General features: G+C 40.2%; 1 protein-coding gene across 4 annotated transcripts in view; it reads right to left on the bottom strand.

The window, feature by feature from the left end:
* The window catches only part of PPARG (peroxisome proliferator activated receptor gamma), a 122,746-nt gene that overhangs the window by 32,405 nt on the left and 62,836 nt on the right, over positions 1-27,505 (bottom strand). For 3 of the 4 annotated variants that reach the window (XM_040246706.1, XM_040246704.1, XM_040246705.1), the window contains 3 exons: positions 13,263-13,490; positions 11,339-11,508; positions 2,812-2,950 (listed from right to left, as the gene is read on the bottom strand). In XM_040246706.1, the coding sequence (XP_040102640.1) occupies positions 2,812-2,950; positions 11,339-11,508; positions 13,263-13,482 (529 nt within the window). In that variant the 5' untranslated portion in view covers positions 13,483-13,490. Of the gene's footprint in view, positions 1-2,811; positions 2,951-11,338; positions 11,509-13,262; positions 13,491-27,505 lie in introns of those variants that run through there. The other variant, XM_040246707.1, reaches the window with a different exon arrangement.

Raw genomic sequence — 27,505 nt, 5'->3', positions numbered from 1 at the left:
TCTGGTTGCAAGAAAGAAGAGAACTACCTTAAAATGGGGAGAGCCACAGAAACTTGTGAAACCATTTTTTCTAGCATTTAACAAGCTGCTAAGAAGTTATTTTGAAAGTTGTCAGCTTTTTTTTTTTTAATAAAAGAAAAAAGGCATCATTTATATACTACAACATCCTAATCAGTAAAGCGAGTGTAAGCGTAAGTGTTAGTTGCTCAGTTGTGTCTGACTCTTTGCGAACCCCACGGACTATAGCTCACCAGGCAGAGCGGGTAGCCATTCTCTTCTCCAGGGGATCTTCCCGACCCAGGAACTGACCCAGGTCTCCCGCACTGCCGGCAGATTCTTTACCGTCTAAGCCACAAGATGCTTAATTCTGTAAAGCTAAGGTTTCACTAACTTTTCATATTTGTGAAAAATAAAACTTCTGTCTAAAGTGGATGGAATAGGGAAAACCTAGCTGTTTTCTGTGCAGCCCATTTCCATAAAAAAAACCCTGAAAAGGGATTTTCTTAGTCATGTTTGCAGTCCTGTAAATGCTAAGTATGATCTTTGATACCATGATATTTAATTTCTTTCCTTTTTCACCTTTGTAAGAATTAACCGAACACTCTCTACAAGGCTGCTCCTCTCTCTAAATAGAGTAAGCTAATGGTCACAAGAAGGCAAAAGCCGACCTAATTATCAATTATCATGCTTATGATAGCTTATGACTTTTCTGGAAAGAGAAAATTATACCATCAATACTATAAAAGTTGCGCTTTAAATTATTTGCCTATAAACAATAAGCAATAGGAGATGTATTTTACATGAATGTGTGCAAGAAACAGAAAATATATTGTACCTCAATACGAAAAGTGACAATTTTTAAAGGACAAAAGTAAATATGCTTCTGCTAAGTCACTTCAGTCGTGTCCGACTCTGTGTGACCCCATAGATGGCAGCCGACCAGGCTCCCCCAACCCTGGCAAGATTCTCCAGGCAAGAACACTGGAGTGGGTTGCCATTTCTCTCTCCAATGCATGAAAGTGAAAAGTGAAAGTGAAGTCACTCAGTCGTGTCTGACTCTTAGCGACCCCATGGACTGCAACCCACCAGGCTCCTCTGTCCATGGGATTTTCCAGGCAAGAGTACTGGAGAGGGGTGCCATTGCCTTCTCTGAAAAGTAAATATAATTGAAAGCAAAACTGGCATCTTTTCCTACATGGTATTTATAACAATGACCTCAAAGTCAAAGATTTCTTCATAAAGATAAAATAAATTTACTGCAACATGATCACATCACCTAAAATGTAATCCTTCAACTGAAAATGTACCCTTGCTTTACAAAGTCTGAAATAAAAAGGAAATTGGTAGAATTAAACCAGCAAATTATCCTGCAATTAATGACTGAAGTTGTATAGACAGCAGATGTAATCAATTGTGAGGAAAGTTGGACTAAATTTCTATCCTGTCTAATATAGTTGGTAGAACTATTCAAAATACATTCTTGCCTTTAGAGGAAATGACCCCGTATTAACAATACAAATATAATTTTGTAAACCATTTTTAAAGGGTAGAAGACCTATTCAATTAGTGATTCCCGAATATCTTGATTGTTGCTGTTAAAAAAAGAATCTACATGATGGAACAAAAATTTAATTTTCACAGATGCTATTGAGACCTCATAGATGACGGCTGACTTCAAATAGTATATCTTCTTACCAGATCAGTTTTGAGAAAGGAAAAGGTAAGAGAAAGAAAAAATAGGGCACACGATGATGTGAGACTTCAGATTTAATTTGATTACTTTGGCATTTTATCAATATATCTCTAAGCCCATAATAACTTTTGAAAGAATTGATGAATACTGGACAAATATAATACTACCTAGTTACATCAAAAATTTGTTTTGTGAGCCAGTCAACCAATGAGAGCCAAGCTATTTCTTCAAACAGGGCTATCTCCCATGATTGTACTGAGTTAGTTCTATAGTTCATGAAAACATGGGTCTTCAACAGTCCTGCCCTTAAGCTGACACTCCTAATTATAAGCTTCACTTAAGATACAGGTTCAAAAAAGTAGAATGTTTTACTCTCCTATTGAAGTTTTGTGGGACTTTAAAACATACTTGCTTAATTCACAAATTATATGCTGTACAAAGTCAAGAATAGGGTTCCACTCATTTCTGCATAGTAAAGAGAAAAAAAACGACATATATCTATGTCTGATATACCACTAAAGTTCCATATCCATAAATCAGAATTTTCTTACATTTAAAGTAGAAACTAATGTTTATAAAATAGATATCTAGTAATAATCTGCTGTATAGCACAGGGAACTATGCTCAATACTCTGAATGACCTATATGGGAAAAGAGTCTTTAAAAAAAAAACAGTGGATAAATGCATATGTGTAAATGAGTCACCTTGCTATACACCTGAAACTAACCCAGCTTTGTAAATCAACTATGCTCCTATAAAATAAAAAAAGTAGAAACTATTTATACATATAATTGTATTTTTAATACTATTAAAGCAACACAAAAAATTAATCACAACTCTCACATTACATGTGTTTCTGAACACTACAGTAACTTTACTGCCCAGACTTCCCAGTCTTTTCTCCCATTGTGGCAAATGCCCAACTACAAGAGAGAAGGATTCACACTTAAAGCTGAACAACTCTGACCTAATTGAGAAATGCTTTACTGGCATGCAGTCTTCTGAAATCTGGCAATCTGTGGGAAAACTGAACGCGTTTTCAGCCACAGCCCTCGGGCCTACGGGTCTAGCAGCCGTGACGAGAGGCATTGGGTGCAGGCACAAAGTGCTCACTTACCATTATGAGACATCCCCACAGCAAGGCACTTCTGAAACCGACAGTACTGGCATTTATTTCTACTTTTCTTGTGGATCCGACAGTTAAGATCACACCTATCATAAATAAGTTTCAATCTGATCGTCCTCCGGAAGAAACCCTACAAAGGAATATGGGGGTACGGGGCGGGGGCAGAAAAGAAGCAAGTGTTAAGTGTTTGTGACAATGGCTTAAAGCCATACTGGCCTGAGCATTAGACACTGTTGGCTCTGGACATATTCCATCAGTGGTGACTTTAGACAAATCACTTAACCTCTCTCAGTCTTCTCTGCTATCAACTAAAGAAACAGAGGCTCTCCAGTGTCCCTTTTTTAGCTCTTAGTGACCACAACCCACTGATGTCATTCAGTGCATCTTGGCCCCACATCTGGATTTCAGCAAGCTCTAAGAAGTGCTCTGGATTTAATGTCATGCAAATAAAACACCATGTAATCAGTTCAGTCTCTCTGTAAATCATTCCAGCAGCATGCCCTAACCTTATAATTGTGCTAAGCAGTTTGGCAAACTTAGAGTCATTTCATTCTAAAACATGAGCAAGGCCAATAAAAATCCACATGTGGGTAATTTTTTTGGAATTCTCTATGTTGCATAATTTCCTACAAAATTGGTTTCATTTATTTATGCATTTGAAAGAGTGTTCCATAATCACTGCAGCCTACAAACAGATAACAGAAAATAACAGGAGAAATAATCTACAAGTTCTCAGAAACTTGACCACTATCTCAAAATAGCAAACATGTCAATTTGAGGCTGAATTCTGCTGTGTTTATTTTTGAAAGACCTGAAGAAATTCTAACGAGAAATGTTTTCTAACTCCATTTTGTTGTTGTTGAGAATATTCCTACTCATCTCTATTGCATTCATTTTCATGAAACTCACTTTTTAATTCTTTCAAGTTTATCTGGCCCTGTTTGAATACAAAAAGCACTGAATTAGGATTGATTCTACCACTGACATGCATTTTGACTTTCTCCAGATTTCTACCTTGAACTCTAGACAAGTATGTTCAGCTGTTTACTTGACAACTTCACTTGGAAATCTAACATTATCTCTAACCCAGCACAACCACCACTGAAGTCCTGGTCATACCCTACAAGCTTACCTCACTGCAACTTTCCCCATCCTCACTGCCACAACTCCAGCCCTGAAGGCATGCTCAATTTCCTTCTCTCACATGGAAAGCTCATGCTCCAAATATACAATTGCCTGTTTCCCTCACTGCCTTCAAGCTGTGTTAACATCTCAACGTCTTAATGAGGCTTATCTATCTTATTCAATACTTTGGTCTGTCCCTGTCCCCACCTCTCATCGGCCATTCTTGCTCTCCTTTATTCTGCTCTTACCCAGCATCTCCCTGCTCCATTAGCAGTTATGACTTCCTAATGTACCACATAATTTAGTTATTTATGTTTATTTTCTGCACCTCCCTCGCTGCCCAACTGTAATTCTGAGCTCCCTGGGGACAGGGCTAACCCTAACCCAAACACTAACAATAGTGCCCCATTAAAATTTTTTGTTGAATAAATATGTGTCATTTAACTTCCTTTCTGGGCCATCTCTGATATTTTGAGATTCTAAACTATGACTGAGATATTACAAGATCATTGGCACACTTTTTTCCTTTCAGGTTCTGAAGCTATCTTATTAAATGTAATAATTACAAACGTAGGAAATGCATGTAACTGTAAAACATAATGGGTGCCCCTGCTGGCTCAGCTGGTAAAGAATCCACCTGCAATGCAGGAGACTTGGGTTCCATCCCTGGGTTGGGAAGATCCCGTGAAGAAGGGAAAGGCTACCCACTCCAGTATTGTGGCCTGGAGAGTCCCATGGACAGAGGAGCCTGGCGGGTGACAGTCCATGGGGTCACAAAGAGTCGGACATGACTGAGTGACTTTCACTCTAAAACATAATAAGACAATTATCACACCTGAGCCCATTATCCAGCTCAAGAGTTAAAATCATAACCAGCCATGTGCATGCACTCATGCTTTATTCCCTTATCCAGCTGCTGCTCCTGCGGCTGCTGGACAATATAATCATAATCCTAACGTTGAGCTTATCATTTCCCTGACCTTTACCATACAGCCTGTAAACTAAATAAAACATTGCTTAGGTATGCTTGATTGAGGGCTTTATTAAGTAGTATCATACTACATACAGACTTACAAAGAGATTTTCCTCTCTATGGTTTACTACCCTTGAAGAATATCATTTCAGTCTTTTTATTTTTTTAACTTGTAAACCTTTTCATTTTGCTCTCATTCTTGAAACAGTCACAGGGTACTCAGTTTTTCCTCTTAACAATCTGGATTCCATTGCCTCTGTGTTTTCAGTGTTTCTGTTGAGATGTCTGTTGTCAACTGACTTTGGTTGCATTTAATTCTCTTTGGTTTTTGTACTCTGCAGTTTTACCGCAGTGTGTCTAGCCATGGATTTCTTTATCTTTTTGGACGTTTTCTGCATCACGGTTTCACTTGTTCATTGGTTCTTGTACTCCAATTAGGTGTTAAGACTTTCTTTTCAAGCCTTCAATATTTCTGAATTTCTCTTTTACTTTTTTTATCTTCTTGCCATTAATGTTGATCACAAAGGTAAACATCAGAACAGCCAAATAAGATGAAAAAAAAAAAAAAAGACTTTTGCAATGGCGAAAGTAACGAAAAGCAAACATTTCTCACCAGAGTTCATCAGTGAGAAGAGTTCTGTATATTCCTCCTCATTAGTAAAGAAGACATATTTTTAATATTCAAAGATCCTATGAATCCTTCAAGAAGTAAAAGAGGCTTCAAATTCTAGCAGATTCCAGGTGGGATATGTTCTTTAAGACATTGTTGGTTTCATTCTTAATAACTTCTTTGCACATATTTTTTCAGTTTGGTAATCCTTTCCTCTGCTGTGTCCAGTATGCTATTTAACCCTTGCATAGAATTTTCATTTCAATGATCATATTTTTCACTTTTAGAAGTTTCACTTATTTTCAAGGCTGTTGGTCATTCTTGCTAGTCTATTACTGTTCATTCATTGCTATGATTCTGCCCTCTATCTTTAAACAACTCATACATGGCTGCACGTTCTGGATCAGGCAGTTCCAAATATCTGCAATCTTGGGTAGAGGTGGAGAGGTCTGTTTGCTTATTTACCTCTGATGAATGTCATCAAGCTAGCTGCCTATTTATGTGCTTGCTGATATTTTATTTTGAAGTCATTTCTTGACCTTAAACCATGAGAATCCTACAGGAATTCTTTCCTCCAAAGAGAACTTGAAGATCCTTCTTTTGGAAGTCAGGAGTGCCACTAACTTATGACTATTTCAGACTCTCTTGGGAATTCTAGCTTAACTCAGAAGCTGGGCATCTATCATGAGGAAATTCTGCCCCTCCAAGTGTGCCTGCAGCTGCAGTTCAAGACCTAGGATTCGTTTGTTTTGCTACTAATGTTTTAGAGAGTTTTCCCTACCTCTTGTGAGATCAGCAGTATCTCAAAGGATATGTCCTATGTAGGGTATGGTGGAAAGGTAAACCTCTTTAATTCTCAGAGGTTTCTAAGATGCTTTGAATATTTAAAAGGCATTTTCCCCCTGACTGATTCAAGAAGGCTAAAGTACAGAACTGTTGCCACTGTTAAATACTGTTGAGAAATCTTGCTTTGATTTTTGCCATTGGGTCATATATATTTCATGATATCTTTGGCTGCTTCTCTGAGCTTCACTTTTAAAACCCAATACTAGTAGGTGAAAATGCTGCTCGGCTATCTGACAGGTCCCAGAGTACTAACTTTTTTGGCATGGTTGGAGATGAAGAATTTTTAATAAAATAACCGTGTTTTTTAAGTTCAACGTTTATAATGTGATTTGGTTTTTGTTTTCACCCCTATGGTGTCTTTCAAAGAGTATCACATTTTTTCTAATGATTCCAATGTTAAAGGATCATCATTCTGTGTATCATATATGCACTGACCATACACATAAAATCTTGAACTAAATATATACAAACCCCAGCACAAGCTTGGAACTGCTTTTACTTAAAAAAAATTTTTTAAGACTAAGTTCATGATAACCAACCATTTTCTTGTCATCTGACTTTTTCAAGAAACCTAGAGAGGAAGATACAAAGCTCTCACTTAGTGTTTTTTGTAAAAATTATTTCTTTACTTGATGAATGAAGCAGGTTTCCCCCAAATTTTCTTCATTGCCAATAAAGAAACACTCATTTTTATTATGTCAGTGTCCATCAAATGAAGGGCCATTTCAACGGCTCACAGTTCTGATCACCATGAAGTCTATGAACAGGTGTGATGGAGATGCATCAGTCAACATAAATCACTTTGTGTATATTTTTATTGTAAAATCTTCACACTTGCTTGTGAGAACATAAAGCCTGCTTATTTCTTTTTGAAAACATTTTCTCCAACCTCTCTTTCATTGCTTTATTAGTAACAAAACTTCAGGTACAATGAGACCTAAGAGTGGTATTTAAATTTTACAACGAGATTAAATGTCCTGTGTCAGACCTGCAGCCAGCTTTAACATGAAACTATATGGCTGAATATAGTTTCAGAGGCTGAATCAATGAGCTGCCACTGGTGCACTGGTGCATGGGAATATATTAAAAACTCTTCCTGAGGTAGGAATACAAAAATACATAGAAATATAAAAATAGATTATACAGTATCGTATGGTAGTGTTTCCTTGTATCTTTACTAAGGCTATGCTTCTAAAATGATCTTTCACTACAGACATAAAAATATTATGAAACCCATTAGGGAAAAAATAAATGTCCAATTTATAAGCAATCAGTGTCAGCCTTGCAAGTTCTAACGTATATGAGTCTTTCATTAGTTACAGGTTATCTATTACCTAAGTCTGTAACACTAACAACTGAAGAATCTATCACTGTTTTCCTGTAATCCAAATCCAAACGTTTTTTTTTCCTGTCTGAACTTTGGCAAGGGTCACCAACATAAACCTGTTCCACTGGCATGTAGATATGTTTAAGAAGATCTACTGACAGCTATCTTGAGCAATACAGCTATATATTTTTTTCTACTGTAAATTAGTTTGTAGGTTTGTGGTCAACTGTATTTTACTTATGGGTATATCCCACATTCTACTGAAATGACAAATGTTAAATTCCAAAACACCTCTTTTTAACGCAGTCTAACACGTGTATTTATTTTACCTTCACTGAGTGTCGTTGGTGAGCTAAGGCTACATCTTTGTAAAATGTATTTATGGCTGCGCTGGGTCTTTGCCGTGGCACACCGCCTTCCTCTGGGTGCGGCAGGCAGGGGTTACTCTCTAGTTGCGGGGTGTGGGCTCCTCATTGCAGTGGCCCCTCCCGCTGTGGAGCCCAGGCTCTGGGGCACGTGGGCTCAGCAGTTGTGGGGCATAGGCTTATTCGCCCTGTGGCATGTGGGATCTTAGTTCTCAAACCAGGGACTGAACCCATGTCTCCTGCATTGGCAGGTGGATTCTTAATCACTGGACCACCAAGGAGGTCCCATTAAGGTGGTATCTTTGATTACTGATGGGCACTGGTCTAACTGGCCTAATGATGGCATTCAGAGTGTGGCAGCAATTCTGTTTAACTCCAAAGTACCAGAGAATGAGTAAGCATGTCTTCAGCCTCATTCCTTATAACAACAGTTCTCAAACTTTTTGGTCTCAATACCCCTTTACTCACCCCAAAACGTTGAGGTTTTTAAACAGTTTTAATTTATGTGAGTTATACCTATTGATATTGATCAGACTAGAAATAAAACCCGAGACATTATTATGTACAAGAACATTCAGGTCACATTCCATCAGGCATTAGAACTATGCCACCATTCCCTGTCATGTAACTTCTAGAACCCTCCACTTACATTCCTGAGAGAATGAGAATGAAAAAGGCAAACAACAAGTTAATATTATTATGAAAATAGTATCAACCTCATGGGTATCTTGAAAAGGTCGTAAGGACCCCATCCCCAAACCACACTTTGAGAACTGCTGACATCCTTGGAGAAGCCAAATTATACTATTCCTCGAACATTTTTCTTATTCTTATCTTTAAAATGGGCAGATGCCTACTTTGCCCTCTAACCTTAGCATAACCTTCTCTGTATTTTAGTCTTCCTGTTGCTGCTGTCCAGTCGCTAAGTCGTGTCCAACTCTTTGCAGCCCCATTGAGAGCAGTGTGCCAGGCTTCCCTGTCCTTCAGTATCTCTCAGAGTTTGCTCAGATTCATGCCCACTAAGTCGGTGATGCCTTCCAACCATCTCATCCTCTGTTACCCCTTCTCCCTTTCTCTTCAGTCTTTCCCAGCATCAGGGTCCTTCCCCATGAGCTGTTTCTTCCCATCAGGCGGCCAAAGCAGTGGAGCTTCAGCTTCAGCATCAGTCCTTCTAATGAATATTCAGGGTTGATTTCCTCTCCCAGGAAGTCTGTAATCTTTATTTTAGATGGTTTACAAGTCACTGGAGGTTACTGTACTGTTGATTTTCTTCTACTGCTCTGGCCTGTCTGCCTCTGGTAGGTGAAGGACTCCTCTGGGTGCATCAGGTTTTCAGTGTTAATTCTCCGTCTCTGCCTTAGCACATTCCCGTTTGTAACTAGAGGGCACTTGAGTTTTCTCCTCCCTATTTTCTCTTCTTTTTGCTACTTTTCTCCTTTGCTTGCTTTGATCTTCTAAGTTTTTATGCCCTTAGAACTTCGCTTTAACACTATAAGCAACTGCTCACAATATCTGTCTTTTCAATTTTTGGCTGATTGGTTAGTCCTTAAATCGCCATTCAATTTTTAGCTGTTCTCAGAAATGTTAACGCTCCACAAATATCTGATGAATAGAATCACAGTGAAACTATTTGCTTAAAACTTCTTGTTTTCTAACTGCTTTACCAGCCCATAAAAAACAATACTATACTGTGGAAACTTAACCAACCATACTTTATTTATCAACATAAATTACCAAGATGATCAAAACTAGATGATTTCTTCAAGTACTTCTAAGAATTTAGCCACAATTTCCTCAAAATTACATAAATCTGAGTAAAATGACAGGTTCTTACTATTCCTTGAGAACATAACGATTTCCTATAAGGTTACAGATATTTTAGTTTGGTTTCAATCACTGAATGAATGGGTTTTCATGTTTTAAATGAAAGCATCTCTTGCCAGGAGTCATTTTGGAATTTCAGACCCAGAGATGAATCAGAAACCCTTTGGCGAGCTACTCTAGCCAGATTGTTTTACACATGAGTGACTGAGGCTGAAATCCTCATGTGATTGGTTAGAGACCATGGACAAGTGGCCAGGTAACTACTGACTTGTCTCTTTCACTTTATTAGGTTGCCTTTAGAAAAACAAACTTTTGAATTGAAGAGGCTTTAGTGATCATCTAAATCAATACCATCATGTTATAGATGTGAAAACTTAGGCAGGATATGGTTAAAAATATAATATACACAAAGGCATCTTACACAATATCTGGTGTATAGCAGAAATTCAGTAAATATTAACTTCCTTTTTTGGCTCACGGTCCAGTTAGGAACGCAGATCTTCCACCCTACCTAACTGCTGTCATGTATCTTCATTCTAAACAAAAAGCCCTCCTGATGATTGAATCTGATCTTATATAAGCAGCATTATTTTATAAGGTAAATACTTATCAACAATTTATTCTGAGCCCTAGAGTATATAACACTACTCAACTACTATTTTATTCAAGGAGCCTATTAGAATTAATTCTTTTAAAAGACTTCATTTTAAAACATGAGTAGACTAACATTTTCTCAATAGGGCAGAATATTACTAAATGAACTTTCCACAATAGCCTTTTTCACAAAGAAAGGAGGGGAAGAGAAAGGGTATCTCTTTTCCAAAATAGCTGTATCTCTTTGCCTGACCATAACACGTAGCTCACACTGATGCCGCATAAGGAAACATACAGCATCAGTTTAGGAGTCAGAAGGTGTATGGAGGTATCACTTACAATGGATGAACCACGGGAAAATCTCAGTGACACAAGAGTTCTACACCTGCCAAGTGGCCATAAAGAAGCTCAACCTTTAGGACGGTGGTAAGGCTCAAAGGAAGGTTATCCATCTATCTGCATATACAGAATATTACATAGTCTAGTGGAAAGAAAAAACATTAGGAGATTAAGGAAATCTGGGTTCTGTTCAGGGTCAGCCCGTCATTCTCATGCCACGTTACTATGAACAAGCAATTTCTTTTTTTTTTGTAATCTGCAAAATGCGAAGATGGAATTAGATCAGCGCTGCACAGGACCAATTTGGAAAAAAGGAAGTGAGACACAGTAGCCTTGCTTTTTGACGATTTTCTTAGGTTTTCAAGTGTTATATCATCTAAAGAATGGGTTTTATCAAAGATATTTAAAAGTTTGACAGCTCTGTCTCAATTCTTTGCCATCTGTTTGCAACAGGAAATGGAAACCTAGGTACATTTTCAGCAAATTATTTCAAAAATGATTTTTTTTTTTTTTACCTTGCATCCTTCACAAGCATGAACTCCATAGTGGAACCCTGACGCTTTATCCCCACAGACCCGGCACTCAATAGCCATGAGGGAGTTGGAAGGCTCTTCATGAGGCTTACTGTACAGCTGAGTCTTTTCAGAATAATAAGGTGGGGATACAGGCTCCACTTTGATTGCACCTGTGTACAGAAAAACATGAGCAGACAATCGTCACAGGAATAACAATGCTAAACAGGCAACAGGGCATGTCGCTATAGCACACCTTATTATCCATAGTTTATCATTTAGGTTAGATGCACTATGGGACATGAAAAAGACACAGGGAAAAGCGGGCTTTGTAATCACATGCAAGTCAGAATGCCTCTGAGCCCCACCTGTGAAAACAAACTGGGAAGGGAATTAAGTTTGTGGTTCTATGACCCTCCAATACCTCATGAAACTAAAGTTCCCACAGGAAATATATAATATTTGAAATCATGAAGGTTATTTTTCTATGGGCTGTATTTGGCATTCATGACAATATTAAATTATACATTTTAACTTAAATATTGCATTTTAGAAGTGCTCTTAAACCGCTCTTGCAAAGGAAACACAAAAAGAACTGAGAAGGAAATGGTATGCCCGGCTTGAGGGTACATGAAAAGTAAGAGACCAGGTTCTCATCAATGTTGAGTCTGAAAAGATGGTTTGTAAAATGATCTTTGATAGAGAGAGACACTTTAGAAAGCAAGTACTATCTTTCCGCTGGTCAGGATCAAGCCTATTAAATTTACATATTAGGCTTCAACTGAAATCACACATGTAACTATAACCAAGTATATAATTTATTTTTAAAAAAAGAACTAGAAATACAGGAAGTTCTTTCTTCTTGTCAAGTAATGGCTGCCAATTACACAGTGGTTGCTCTGGAAAACCAGCATATCAGCAAAGAGATAAAAATCAAGGAAATAGCATCACAGAAATTTATCTTATCTTGAAAAGTGCAGTTTTAGTTTTTCTTGATGTGAACTGCATTAATGGCATGGAGATTTATCAATAGTCTACAATGTCAACATTCAAATTTGTGCTGAAACATAGGTTTCAGTGTAAGCTGTTCAAACTGCAGAATTAGGAAAGGTGCATTATAGTAACAGTGATTTAGCGATAAGTTAAAGGAGGTCATAAACTGTTACTTATCTGCTTAAAAGTAGAGACAATGAACCAGAATCTGGGGGGTGGGGACGGACATTTAGCCTGAGATACAGCTAGCACTGTGATCATGCTGGAGACAATCCCTGAAAAGGAAAGAAGAGAGGAAAGAGAGGAGGGAAGGGAGGAAAAAGGAAAGAGGATCCAGGGTGTTCACACACTACCTGCCTTGTTGGTCAGTTACATGTGTGTGTCAGCTCAGTTGCAGTCATGCGCTCTTTTCAACCGCATGGACTGAGCCCGCCAGGCTCCTCTGTCCATGGGATTCTCCATGGCAAGAATTCTGGAGTGGGTTGCCATTTCCTCCTCCAGGGGATCTTCCCGACCCACGTCTCCTGCACTGCAGGCAGATTCTTTACCACTGAGCCACCTGGGAAGTGAAAGTGTCAGTCACTCAGTTGTGTCCGACACTTTTTCCCAAGAACGTTAGCCTGCCAGGCTCCTCTGTCCATGGAATTTTCCAGATAAGAACAAGGGAGTAAGTAGGTAGCCATTCCCTTCTCCAGGGGAATCAAGGATCGAATCCAGGTTTTCTACATCGCAGGCAGATTCTTTACCATCTGAGCCACCGGGGAAGCCCTCGGTCAATTATAAACGCTTAGTATTTCATGGACAAGAGGATGAATGAATGAATGGTAAATGTCTTCACCACAGCCATTAGTCCTGGGAGCATTTACCCTACTGTGGACGAGAGATTGGTCCAATTCTAGTCTCAACAGTCTGAAAAGTGAAATAAACCTCATACTTTGGTACTCTTGGAGCTTCAGGTCATACTTATAATCTGCAACCATCGGGTCAGCTCTTGGGAACGGAATGTCCTCGTAGTGCGGAGCGGAAATGCTGGAGAAGTCAACGGTGGTGAAGGGCTTGATGTCAAAGGCATGGGAGTGGTCATCCATCATAGAAAGGTCCACGGAGCTGATCCCAAAGTTGGTGGGCCAAAACGGCATCTCTGTGTCAACCATGGTAATTTCTGAAACAAAGAAAAGGCCAGCTATGACGTTAGTCCTGAGGACTGGGCAGTCTCGTGACGACACACAGAAAGGGAACAGAAAGAGTCTCCGGTCAAGATGTCACCTAGGTGATCACGAGGAGAGAAGCGAACACACCCACCTTCCTAGTGCCGTCCAGGTTGCTGAACTAACTGAGGGAAGTCACCCATTACCTGGACGTCATGGTTGAGGACCCTCTAGCGGTGTCAGCCTGTACAGCGGACCCACACCAACGTCCTACAGACAGCCCTGTTCTCCTTACAGTGGGATGACTTTCCTAAGGGTATCTGGGAATGGGCTTCTTGCTTTTTCCCAGCGAGCAGAGAGCTAAAGAATGTAGCTTTCACAGACTGACTCTTGCAAGAGGTTAAAGATTCTAGCTGTGGTCTTCGTAAGAAAAACAAAGTGCCTCGAAAACACAAATAAGGAGACGAGCGCTGTGAATGTGCTTCAGTGGCTCCAAGAGGGCTCACCAGGCACTGTGTGGGTTCGCACGTCTGAATATCTGCGTGAATAAGGACGCAGACAATATGACATTATCTGTGCTGCGGGACAAGCCCTACGCTGCTGACAGTTCGGAGCTCATGCTGGGTCTCAATGACGTCCAGAAAACGGTGTGTGCTTAGTGACCGGGCATCCATCGAACTGTATCTTTTGTTCTGAACGTCACCTAAGTCTACCTAACCCAGGACACACCATTTACTTTGCCTATCTCCTCAGTCTGCTTCTTTTATTTTTCTCCAGCTATTTTTCTTAGAATAAATCACTTTCCTATGAAAAGACACCTCTCTCGTCTCTCCTGCAATATCCACAATTATGGGTCTATCAACTGGTTTCTCAGTATGCTGACTGCAAAGTTCTTCTGAACACCAAAGTAAAGGTTGACCAAGCTAAAGATAGTGTATATGCTGCTGTATCAATACTGGGAAATAAAAACAGGGATGCAAAACATGTCTGGGTTGCAAGAAAAGCTGTTTGCTCATCATTTTACTGGTTTAATTTTGTTTCACTTTTAACATATGACTTCAGTGACTGCCTGCCAACCAATGTCAGGCTTCTCAACACAGGAATCATATCCCTAAGGGTCACTGGTTTTATTGAAAAGCTTTGTGGAAAATTTTAATGATAAAATAGCTATTTATGTGTAAATAAATAGAATGAAAAATTCATCTGATTTTAAAGATATGACTCTGAAACTCCTAAACAACTTTATACTTGTAGTACATTTCAGCTACAGCTAGAAGGACACTAGTTTTTTAAAAACAGACTGTATTTTTTTAAGCTTTTTTTTTTTTTTTAATATGGACCATTTTCTAAGTCTCTATTGAATGTGTTACAATACTGCTTCTGTTTCACATCTTGGTTTTCTGGCCACAAGGCATGTGGGATCTTAGCTCTCGGACCAGGGGATTGAACTCACGCCCCCTGCATTGGAAGGTGAAGTCTTCACCCCCGGACTGCCAGGGAAGTCCCCAAGAGAATAGACTTTATTTTAAAAGGCAGCTTTAGGTTTACTTAAATACTGAGCAGAAAGTTCTCCTATACTCCTTCCCCTTTCTCCCTCCCGGCCAAACCCTGAAACACACAGTTTCCCCTATTAATAATCGACATTTCCCCTGTTATTAACCCTTGCGTTAGTGTGGTACTGCTTGTTACAAAACTGATGAACCAACAGTGATACATCACTAACTAAAGTCCACAGTTTACAGTCGGGTTCCCTCCTCTGTGTTGACCATTCTATGGCTCTGACAAACGTATGGCGCCCCGGATCCACCATCACAGAAGCCTACATTTCCTTGCCCTAAACGCCCCTTGTGCTCCACCGATACATCCCTTCCTCCCCCAAGACTGCTAACTTCGTTGTCCTCTTCTCCTGAGGGCAATCTGCTGCAAAAGCAGGGGGAGCACTGATCGACGTGCAATAAATTTAGAAGTCTTCATCTGTCTTGCAAGCGCCCCGACAGCCCGGCTTCTTCAGTGCCGTTTTCCGCTTGGGCTCCCGGACCTCACCCCCGTCCTCGGCAGCCACATGCTTGGGCGCCTCACACCGTGTGCCCAAGGCAGACACTCTGCCCCGCTCATCTCTGTTCACGCTACCTCTGGCACTCCTCGGCCTCCTCCCATTCCTCACGATCACACGTCACGATGCCCGTCTGTCTTTCCCACAGGAGTGGGGAAAATTCCACACTGATCCACACGCTACTTGCTCCATGAAACCTTCCATGAATTCTCCAACTTAAAAAAACATCCTCCCTTCTCTGTGTTCCCACAGCACTGAGTACACCTCTTTCATTCTGGTATAATTGTTTAAACAAATATCTCCACTGTTAGATTTCCAGTTTTTGGAGCAAAGGACAGTGTCTTATTATTCCGTTTTCCCTTTAGACCTTGTTTACTAAATGCTTGCCAACTCAATGATCATATTTTATAGGGAAGGCCAGAACAAGTATTCATTTCTCTGTGGAAAATGGAAAAAATAAAGATACTTTCTCAGCAGTTTAGTTTTGCTAAGACTGAAGCTCCCCAGAAAAAAATGTAGCCTTCAGTATCATAAATAAAATACAGTTTAAGCTGTACCCCCTCCTCTCAACAATGCATACTGTTTTTCTCTTCTGATAATTGCGGCAGAAAGATTAGGGTCCTATAAACTTTTTTTCTATACAGAAGTAAGAAAGAAAAGTGCTTCTTCATCTCTGTGAAAACAAAGTGTCTGACACTTCCCTTCCTTCCCTCTCCCTGTCCTCTCAACCTGGGACGCCTTGATCTAAACATAGTATAAAACTGGGAGGCACAGTGGTTCCCTAGATGTTTTATTTTATTTTGACTTAAGAGATGGGTCCAGGGAGCCTGCTTCTAATTTTGTGTCTAGAAAACATAAGCTACTGTTTCTGCCAAGCTGCAAGGCGAGTAGGTGTTTTTCGTTACCTAGTGCAATTATCCACGGAAGAACACACGAGCAAACCACTTGCATATGCAGCAGCCCTTCTCGGGGGTAAGGAACAGTGTCTTCACTTTCCAGCCGGGTGACAGGAGGGCACATCCCTTAATTTCACAACCGTAGGTGTGTTTCAAGCAGACGGCAGTCCTGGGGCAGATGTTGTGGGGTAGGACAGACCATCAGCCCTGGCCGTTTATCTCAGACCATCAACCCCGGCTTTCAACTCTGCGACAGTTCACGAGCAGATTTTTTCACAATGTGTCAAAGTACAGTGTATTTCACGCAGAGAGACATATGATGCAAGGTAAAACAACTTCTCTCACCCGAGAGGCATCACTGTTCGGGAGTACAGAAGTGGGTCAGAAAAGATTTTAAACGATAAGTTGAGCACTAGAACTATACAGTCTGCCTGCCAGGTTTTATGCTGTCTCCTATGAAAAGTAAAGAAAAACGTCTAGAATATCCAGGGAAATGCTGCATCTCCTTAATAATACTAATTGTTGTTCAATTGCTAAGTCATATCTGACTCTTTGTGACGCCATGGACCGTGCACGCCAAACCCCCTGTCCCTCACTATCTCCTGGAGTTTGCCCAGGTTCATGTCCATTGAATCGGCGATGCTATCCAAATATCTCTCTCGCCTTAATAATTACATTAGCTGAAGCCTGGCATGCTGCAGTCCATGGGGTCGCAATGAGTAGGACACAACTAAGTGACTGAACTGAGTATTAATAGAACCCTAAATTTTTGCTGGGTGTTGTGCCAAATATCATCTCATTTAATGCTCACAACGTCCTGTGAAGTAGGTATACTTGTAAATCTCTTTAAAGAAGAGGAAACCGAGGCACAGATATGGAAATAACTTGCCCAAGACTACCCAGTTACTGACAAGCAGAGCTGGATTATGAATGAACACAGATGGTCTAAAACTCCACAGCCTGTACCAGTTATTAAGGAGCAGAGCTGGGTTATCAACCCAGACGGTCTAAAACTCCAGAGCCTAGCCTGCACATGTTACTTCCTAACTTAGTGCTGGTTAGGAAAACAAATCTCTTCTTGGATCCTCTAGTTCTATATCAATAGCAATTAATTTCAATGAACCCTCACTGAACACCTGCGATGTGCCAGGTCCAAAGGGATGCCCTGTAAAGGCTGAGAAATTCTCCAGTAGAGGTTTCACTGGAGCAACTGGTTAAGCTGAGCAACGAGAGTGGGTGCAGGAAAGAGCCTTTCCTAGATGCTCTAAAATTTAGGAGCCCTGTTGGAAGTGACCTCAGAGAGACATTTGGTCACTGGTGTTTTTTTTTTTTTCCAATCTCATTTGTTTCAGTTCAGGGTCATGATACTCTTAAACGTGATTCACTCAGCCACCCTCCTTATTGATCTATTCAAATCACTGTGCAGTGACCTGTGGATTTCCTAAATCCTCTCCTGTTACAACAGCTGATACCCAGAGACAGAAATCATCTTGAAAACGTTAGAGCAGAAAGGGCCTTTCGGAGATCATCTAAGCTCCTCATCTGACAGATGAAGAAAAGCAGGCCAAGTAATTTCCTTGTGAGTCTAGAGCTAGAGGCTGAGCCCATGAGAATCCAGGTTTTCTGTTTTCTTCTCTAGCATCCTCTGCACTGCATTAGGGAGTTGTTACTGTGTGTAAACACGTTGAAAAGGGGACTTTTTAACCTACACCAATATCTACAGATCTGAACATTTTAGTCCTGACTCCTACACAGGAATGACATCAAATTCATGAAGGAAAAAAGTCTCGTGCAAGAAGCCATGTGCTGGATGACAAAGTAGAATTAAAAAAAAAAACAACACTGGGAGTAGAATTTGTTTCTAAGAAAAACAATAAACTCTAAATTCATCAAAAGGTTTAGGGAACAGTCTGATAAAGTGAGCATCGTACCAGTCTAAGTTTTCATCTCACAAATGGATGCATTTTATATGTTTGTTTGCTGAAGGGGCTGCTGTTCTGGACATTAACATCTGCAGATGGAGGGCCAGTAGAGAGTCAGAGGCCCCGGGTTTGAATCCTGCCCTCCTGCTTCTCATTTTGTGATCTCTTTATACCTAATTATCCCTAGTCTGTATAAACAATCATACTGCAGACCTCATGGAGCTGCTGTTGAAGAATCATTAAATAATACATGTAAAACATCCAGCATGGGGCCATGGAGTTCCCTATAAATATAATTATGGGTGGCAGAGGTAATTTTTGTCACCAGAGTACTAGAATCATGTAAAAGGTGGGCTAAATGCTCCCCAATGCTACCACTAGGGGACAGGAAGAGGAAGAAACGGCAGCAAAGTCCTATTGTTCAAACAGGACTACGCCTAAAACAGATGTCCTGTTTTAAAGGCCTCTGCAAAAGGAGAGTCCACAGCCTCTCCTGGTTACTCATTCCAATGCTTAATTGCTCTTGTGCAGCCAGGAAAGTCTACGTCTTATCTGGCATGTCCCCAACTGTGTTACACATATGTTAGCGATGTTCCTTTCAGAATAATTAAAAACAAAAAAATTCTGGTGGGCAAATAAACTTAGAAAAAGCTACATGAAGCCAGTTTAAATGGGTCTGCCGCAGGACTTCTTAGAATTATATGCTAATAATTCATGAGAATATACAAAAGGGGGGGGCATGGCCTACAATGTTCACAGAGTTTACTGTTTGATGGAATAGGGTTTGTGAAACGATGGTCTAAGCTATGTTGTTGGAGTTTATAATTTTGGAATTTCATTTTCTAAATGGATAGTTAGTGTCTTCTGTATATTTGCCCTTTACCTCATGTACTTGAAAAGCATTAAGTTACTCCTTAGGTTTTCTTTGACGTTAGAGTGACTAAGGGCAAGGATTTATGTTGGTTGAAACAACAGCAAAACACAAGAGAGAACTTAAACCACGCAGAAAGGAATCACAGTAAAGACGAATGCTCCTTTTACAGAGACTCTCCTAAAAGATTCCAGACAGGAAAAAAAAAAGTCCCATATAAAGGGCCAGGAATCCGAATGTCACTGACCTGTTCAAGAGCAGCACTGGAAGCTAGAAAATCAAAAGAGAAGTGTTTTCAAATTTCAAAGAAAAAAAAATGATTTCCAACTTAGAATTTTATACTCAGCCAAACCGTCACTCAAGTGTAAGAGGAGAATAAAGACATTTTCAGAAATACAAAGCCTCAAAAAGAGTCACCTCTTTCCTAGAGTTCCACACCAGAACAAAAAGGAAACAGAAGATCCAGGAAGCAAGGGATGGAAACCCAGTGGAGAGGTGGTAGGAAGGCCCAGGATGCCAGATCCTGAACAGAACCTGTTCCCAGACACAGAGAAAGGAACAGGGCGACAGGGGAGAGCAGAGGGATCCCCGGAGCAACCCAATGCCTGATACACGCAAATGCCCACTTCGGGGGAAAGTTTGAGGAATTAGTGACAGGTATGTAGAAAAAGAACAGCATGTGAGCAAAGATGATAATAATAATAAACTCCAGAAAAACAAACAGCTATTCAGGGTCAGAGGCAGAACTGCAGCATACTGTCTGGCTCAACCGTATGCAACACTTTCAAAGTTGAGCAAAAATATCTGATTTCGCCTAAAATTATGAATCGCCACACTGTGAAGTTGGGAGGAAGGCGAAGTGTGTGTTTTGGGAAAGGGACCGTGGTGGCAAAGGGCTAAATAAATTCTTATCAATCATAGTAGGAAGTCAGTGGGTAATGATGGACACAATTTTAAAATAGCAGTATAAGCATGTTATCTTAAGACACAGTAGTAAAAGCCAGGAGAAATGCTTTCAAAAGTTAAAAATCGTTGCCTCTGAGGAGTAGGGACTGGGTATGGACTAAAGATTGCGATTCTTCATGAAAAGCTTTGTACGATCTGACTTCCAAAACTGTGTGCAAATTTTACTTTGATAAAGATAAAAATTAAGCATCTTTAAGTTGCAACGTTTTCCCATGATCTCACCTAAGAAGGAGGAAATACATTCCCTGCCTGTTTCCTCAGTCCTCTTAAAAGGAATTATCATATAATAACCTGGAAAAGTAGAGAAAATTCTGATGTAGTTTCAAGTAAAATAAAGGAAAATCCGAAACTATTTTTAATACTTGACCAATAGATGACAGTCCACAGATGACTGTGACTCAAGCATTTCAAAGATAGATTCTATCAATTCATTTCTTTTCCTTCACTGGTATCAAGGAAGAAAAAGAGCCTGGGACTCACTAGCAGAAGTATAGCTTACTGCTGTTGTTTGCTGCTGTTCAGCCACTAAGTCAGGTCTGAGTCTTCTGTGACCCCGTGGACTGTGGCCCACCAGGTTCTTCTGCCCATGGGATTCCCCGGGCAAAAGTACTGCAGTGGGTTGGCATTTCCTCCTCCAGGGATCTTCCTGATCCAGGGGTTGAACCCATGTCTCCTGCACTGACAGGCAGGTTCTTTACCACTAAGCCACCAGGGAAGACCCACAGTTTAAAAGTAGCTAATAATTTTCAGGCACTCATTCCATGACAGGCACTGACCCATTACATATGTAATTTATAATTTGTTAATATATGTATAACTTATAAATGTACATATAGTAACATAACTGACTATTTTTAATACAACTTACTAATGTTTAAAAGGATTAAAAAATGGATTCCTCAGAGTGTCATTTGTTTCTTTAAGAAAAGATATTTTCACTGTGTTGTCAACTTAGACAATACTACAAACCAAATTCGATGCTTCTGCGATTGATGTCTCAGTGATACTCCCATTGATAGCCTTGGCTTTCGAAAGGTTGAAAGCATTCTAATATGTATCTTTATGTGCACATGTCTTTATAATAAGCCAAGAGGTCTCACAGCAAATTTCCAAATTCAGACCAACAAAGGGCTTTAGAAAATGTTCATTTATACTTTTACAAACTTCATTTTCTCTTGCATGGGCCACATCTTATTTAGATAGCTTGTTTAATCCAGTCCTGAGATATGAGGTGACAGGAAAGATGACAGAATCATGCCCTCATCCAGACTGATCATTTCTTCTGCCACCTTAGCTGGAGATTCAAGCCCTCTTTCTCATCATGGTCAAATTGGTTCAAGGTTGGTTCTTCTGATAAAAGCAGAAGAGAAAACATGTCTTCTGTTGGTCAAGTATTAGAAAAAACATGTTTCTAAAGGGAGACTCACTAAAATTTAGTCAGGATTGAATCTGTTGAACTGTAGTTACTTTGGCCGAGTTGAAAATCTGGTCTTGCCTAGCACACACCAGCAGCCAGCGAAGAATGGTGCTTAGGCCTGAAACAGCAAACCGGAATGCTCCCCGCTGGTCAGCTCCTTCTGTGCAGCTTGATTTGGGTTTTGAAGTGACGGGAGAATGCAAATGGGAGAGAGGAGGCTGAGTGGAAAGGAAAAAAAAAATGAAAGGAATGCTCTAGAAGGGTGTAACTACTTAGAAAGGAGGCAGCCACCAAAGACCCCCAAAGGCTTGCTTCTTCTGACTCTGTCCACCTGTCAACCATCGCAAAGGACCTCCTGCAACCAGGGAGAGAGAGAGTGGGTAGGTGTTTTTAAAGAACACTTTACTACCAAAGCATCTCTAAAGGCCTGAGATTATCCTAGAGGGGAAAGCTGGCCTTACTCAGAGTTGTTTAGTCTGGCAGAGTGAGTGATGCACTACGCTTCTGTTTACGCTTTTGTTTTCAATTTGCTGTGCCAAACACTCTTAATGAGAAGACAATGGTCTTAAGCTAAACAAACTCTGAGGACAAAAGTGTCAAAACAGATGTAGCCAGATCACCAGTGGTTATGGAGTGAAACACAGGTTTTCATTAGCTATACTATATATACATACATAGAGAGAGATTTTATATATATATAATCTTAAAACTTATTGCCACATCATATTAAAATATTCGATGTAAGCATTTTCATTTTAACTCTTCCTCCTGAGCCATTATAGCTTGATGAAAAAATGTTCTACATGAAAGCATTTGATGCAGTTCAACACTCATTCATGAGTTTAAAAAACTTCTTCACTAGGAAGGGCAGGAAACTTCATTAATCTGATAAAGAATAGCTATTTTAAAAAAGACAAAACCCCTAAAGTAGCCATCATACTTGATAGTGAAATACTTAAGCTTTCCTTCTAAGATCAGGAATGAGATAAGGATACTAGTTTATCATTATTTCTATTAAACACTGGAGATCCTATCCAATCCAACAACAACAACAACAAAGACACAGAATTAGAAAATACAAATACAACTAACATTACTCACAGATGACATGATTGTATTTAAAAACACACACACACAACAAAACCATTACAGTTAACAGGAACATTTAGTAAAGTTGCTGACTATAAGGTTGATATTCAAAAGTCAGCTGTATTTCTATAAAGCCAACAACAAACAGAAAATGACATTTTAAAATGATTTTTTACAATCGCATCAAAACCATCAAGTATCTATGAAAAAAAAATGTATCAGAATAAGAGTAAGATCTCTACATTGAAAACTCAAAAATACTATTGGAAAAAGATCTAAATGTTTGAATGAAGGGGTATGTCATGTTCACGCACTGGAAGGCTCAGTATTATAAAACTGTCAATTCTCCCCACATTTATCTATAGATTTGGAACAATTCCAATCAAAATCTTAGCTTTTTTTTTTTTTTTTTGGTGTGGAAAATGACATGCTGAGCCTGAAATATTACATGAAAATTTAAGGGGCTAAGACTAGATGAGGCAATCTTGAAGAGAAGAAAATGCTGGCAGACTTACACTACCAGATACCAGAACCAATGGCAGTGCTACAGTCCTTAAGACCAGATACTGGTTGGTGCAAAGACAGAAAAAGAGACCAGTGTGATCGAAGAGCAAGCCCAGAATCTATGCTACATGTACACGGTCACCTAGTTTATGAAAAATGCCAGTGTAGCATAGTGGGGAAAGATAGTCTTTTCAATAAATAGAGTAGGTCACACACTGGACACCCACATAGAGAAGAAAAAGGTTCAACCCCTATCTTACATCATACACAAAAAATCCATTTCATGTGAACTGTAGGTCTTAATCTATAGGTTCTTAAAGCAGTGTAAACAAGGCAGGTAAAAATTCAAAGGGTGCACATTTCATTCTAGGAGTGAGTATTAGAAGATATGTATTTGCTTTAGATATGTTTGGCCTATTCTGTTACATAGAGACCCTTTAATAATTCAGGAAATCTTTCTCTAAAACCTAATGCCTACAGAGTCCTCTGTTTAGAAGGTTAATGTGCTTCAATCAGTTGAGTTGTCTTTTGAGATATTCTTTTTAAGTGAAATATATCAATAGGTTAAATTCAAGCTACCAATTTTATGCTAATAATTTAACATCTTCTTTATATCAATAACCTATTTTATAACCTTGCTTCTTATACAAGTCATCATATATTTCACGATGGTGTTTCTCTTCCCAAAACTTTTCCTTGATTTACTTTTCTTTGGCAATTTTTCTTTCTCAGTATCTTAATCTCAGTTCATGCTCAATCAGTAATACAAAGCCAGTTCAGTTCAGTCACTCAGTCGAGTCCAACTCTTTGCAACCCCATGAACCACAGCACGCCAGGCCTCCCTGTCCATCACCAACTCCTGGAGTCCACCCAAATCCATGTCCATTGAGTTGGTGATGCCATCCAACCATCTCATCCTCTGTCGTCCCCTTCTCCTCCTGCCCTCAATCTATCCCAGCATCAGGGTGTTTTCAAATGAGTCAGCTCTTTGAAATCAAGATACCCAATGGCCTAAAACTATGTGCAAGGTATTCTTCAGGTCTCACAAGAAATGCAATAAATATAATGTAGTTTTTGACCTTGAGACATTACCAAGGTGAAAGACGTTTGATAAAAGAAGACAGTAGAGAGACAGTAGGTGCTTTAGAAACAGAGGAGAAAGAGACTCACACGTTCTGAAATAATCAGGGCTCTCTTCACTGTTGAGATATTTGAATTGTAAAGGCCAGTGGAATGACTAGGATTGGATTGTTCCTGATAAAGATAATCCAAGGAAAAGATACTCATCTCCAACATCTAGCATGGCCCTTGTAATACCTGAATTTATTTAAGCAATAATAACAAAACTAATATAACATCAAAGAGGATTAGATTTCATACAGAACCAACATTTGCACATTGGACTGGTTTCTCCTGGGTCAATTGTTTGTACTTTGTAATTGGCTAGAGGTGTGGCTGTATCAATAGTGAAGAGATTCCTTGTAAATGATAGAGATTTCTATGGAAACTTGGCCATAATTAGGTCAAACTTACACACACATTTGGATCTTATTAGCAACATAGTTTAATCAACTAAGCAAAGTTGCCCAGTCTGCATAATAAGTTTTTTAAAACTAAAAGGCAGAGTTTTAGGTAAAGGGTAAGACAACAGTGAGAGTCCCTTGGACTACAAGGAGATCCAACCAGTCCATTCTGAAGGAGATCAGCCCTGGGATTTCTTTGGAAGGAATGATGCTAAAGCTGAAACTCCAGTACTTTGGCCACCTCATGCGAAGAGTTGACTCATTGGAAAAGACTCTGATGCTGGGAGGAATTGGGGGCAGGAGGAGAAGGGGACGACAGAGGATGAGATGGCTGGATGGCATCACTGACTTGATGGACGTGAGTGTGAGTGAACTCCAGGAGTTGGTGATGGACAGGGAGGCCTGGCGTGCTGCGATTCATGGGGTCGCAAAGGGTCGGACACGACTGAGCGACTGAACTGAACTGACTGAACTGAAGGTAATATCCAATTATCTTATATTAAAAATATTTAATTGATAGTGCAAAGCAAAAGAGTAAGAAGAATGAATATCTAAGTTTCTCTAAAAGAAGGAAGGGGGCCATTGTGTTCACATGACTGGAACATGTGAAGGATGTCAGAACTTCTGTTACCAGGTTCTGCCATTGGCTCTCTGCCAAAACTAGAAATTGAACCTTGGTTTTTCTTCTAGAACTATGATTAATAATGGGTATCTAGAGCAACTTCACTTTCACTTTTTACTTTCATGCATTGGAGAAGGAAATGGCAACCCACTCCAGTGTTCTTGCCTGGAGAATCCCAGGGACAAGGGAGCCTGGTGGGCTGCCGTCTATGGGGTCACACAGAGTCGGACACGACTGAAGCCACTTAGCAGCAGCAGCACCATCAGATAATACCTAGATATTCTGAAAAAAATGTTAAGGAAAAGATTGGAGGAGACTTAAGAAGTCAGTCTGATTTAAGTAACTGAAAATAGAAAACTTTTGGTAGTATGCATAATGTAAACCTGTATTATCCCAGAGTGGTAACTTCTATTTTAAAGGTGACAAGACAGAATTAACATCTGCTGGACGCTGATGACACAGCAGGCAGTGCTCTAAGGGCTTCAGATGTGGGATATTAGTTACTAAATTAAGTTAGGTACTTTTCTGCTCGCAAACAGGGCTCCTGAAGTTCAGGTGAACACTGGAAGTATCAGGAGATAGACAGACTTGCCAAAGAAGGTAGGCACTTGGATAATTTAAAAACCTGTCACATTCAAATTAATATTCAAGTGACATCCAACTAATGATATTCAAACCAATGGAGGGCCATGGTGCACATAACTCTTAGTAATAGTTAATCCATAGTATCTTTGTACTTGGTTTTTAGCACATATATCACATGGTTTGCTTATAATAGCATCAATTTTAGAATGTTATTCAGTGCACACTAAACTTTCATTTTTACACACGAAATAGATTTCAGTGTCTGACCTCAGAAAAGGACTGTGGAAGAGCAGCGTATTCTTAATAAGTCAACAAGAACTTATTAGGCACCTATTACGTGTTAGATACTGGTGGAATAAAAGGAAAAATAAACTTGGATCTTGTCCTCAGTGACTATATAACCTGGCTTATCAGGCAGTCTCAAATTAAGGGTTAAACACTGTGATATAGACCAAAAATGCTAGAGGGTTTTTATTCTTTCACTGAACAAGTGTCATTGAGCCCTGCTATTCACCGAGCATATTCCAGGTAGTTGGGATGTCAGTGGATGAACAAACTAGACAAAGATCCCTGACTTCATGGGGTTAATGTGCTAGTGGGATAAAGCAGACAATAATAAATACGGAGAGTACGTTAATTATACGGGAGGCTAGAGGATGAGGAATGCTTTAGACACAAGAAAATGTAGAGCAAGGGGAGGGGAAGGCCCATGGGGAGGACAGACAATTCAACAGAGGGTCAAAGCAATCCTCACTTGAAGGTAAAAGCTGAGCAGAGATTAGGAGGTGCTGAGAGTCAGCCAAGGTGTCAAAGGAAGAGAATTCCAGGAAGATGCAAGAGCTGGAGCAAAAGCACTAAGGCAGGAGCAGTGTGGACTGTGGGAGGAATAGCAAAGAGGCGAATGTGGCTGCAGAAAGGGGGTGAAGGGCAGACAGGGGGCAAGAGGGCTGTTGACATGGTGAGACAGGGGTACGGGGCTTACGTTTGAGAGAAGGGAGAGTCACTGCACAGTGCTGAGCACAAGGACACACCTGACTTGCACTTTAAGTGATCCCTCTGGGTTGAGACTAGGCGGCTGGGGGCTAGACTCAGGTCAACCTCTCAGGAGACCGAGATGGTCCTCGGGGGCAGTGGAGGGGAGAGAAGACACACAGTCCTCTTATGGGAAAGGGAGAGCGACTACTGGCAACCTATCCAGAGAGTGTTTCATGGAGGAGACGCCACCTGAACCTGACCTTGAAGGACAGAGAGGACTGGCAAAGGTGGGAGAATCAGGAGAGCTATTCCAGGACACGGTAGTCTTGGAGGCAAAAGTGAGTGTGGCTTGCTCTCTGGATGATGACATTGGTCCAGTTAGAGCAAGGCAGGCCAGTCTCTCAGATTGGGGGAAATAAGATACATAAAGGACTTCCCTGGTGGCTCAGACGGCGAAACACCTGTCTACAATGCGGGAGAGCCGGGTTTGATCTCTGGGTCGGGAAGATCCCCTGGGGAAGGAAATGGCAATCCACTCCAGTACTATTGCCTGGAAAATCCCATGGACAGAGGAGCCTGGTAGGCTACCGTCCATGGGGTCACAAA

The sequence above is a fragment of the Oryx dammah genome, unplaced genomic scaffold, assembly GCF_014754425.2.
Source record: "Oryx dammah isolate SB20612 unplaced genomic scaffold, SCBI_Odam_1.1 HiC_scaffold_9, whole genome shotgun sequence".
Lineage (NCBI taxonomy): Eukaryota > Metazoa > Chordata > Mammalia > Artiodactyla > Bovidae > Oryx > Oryx dammah.
This window is presented reverse-complemented; position numbering and strand designations above follow the sequence as displayed.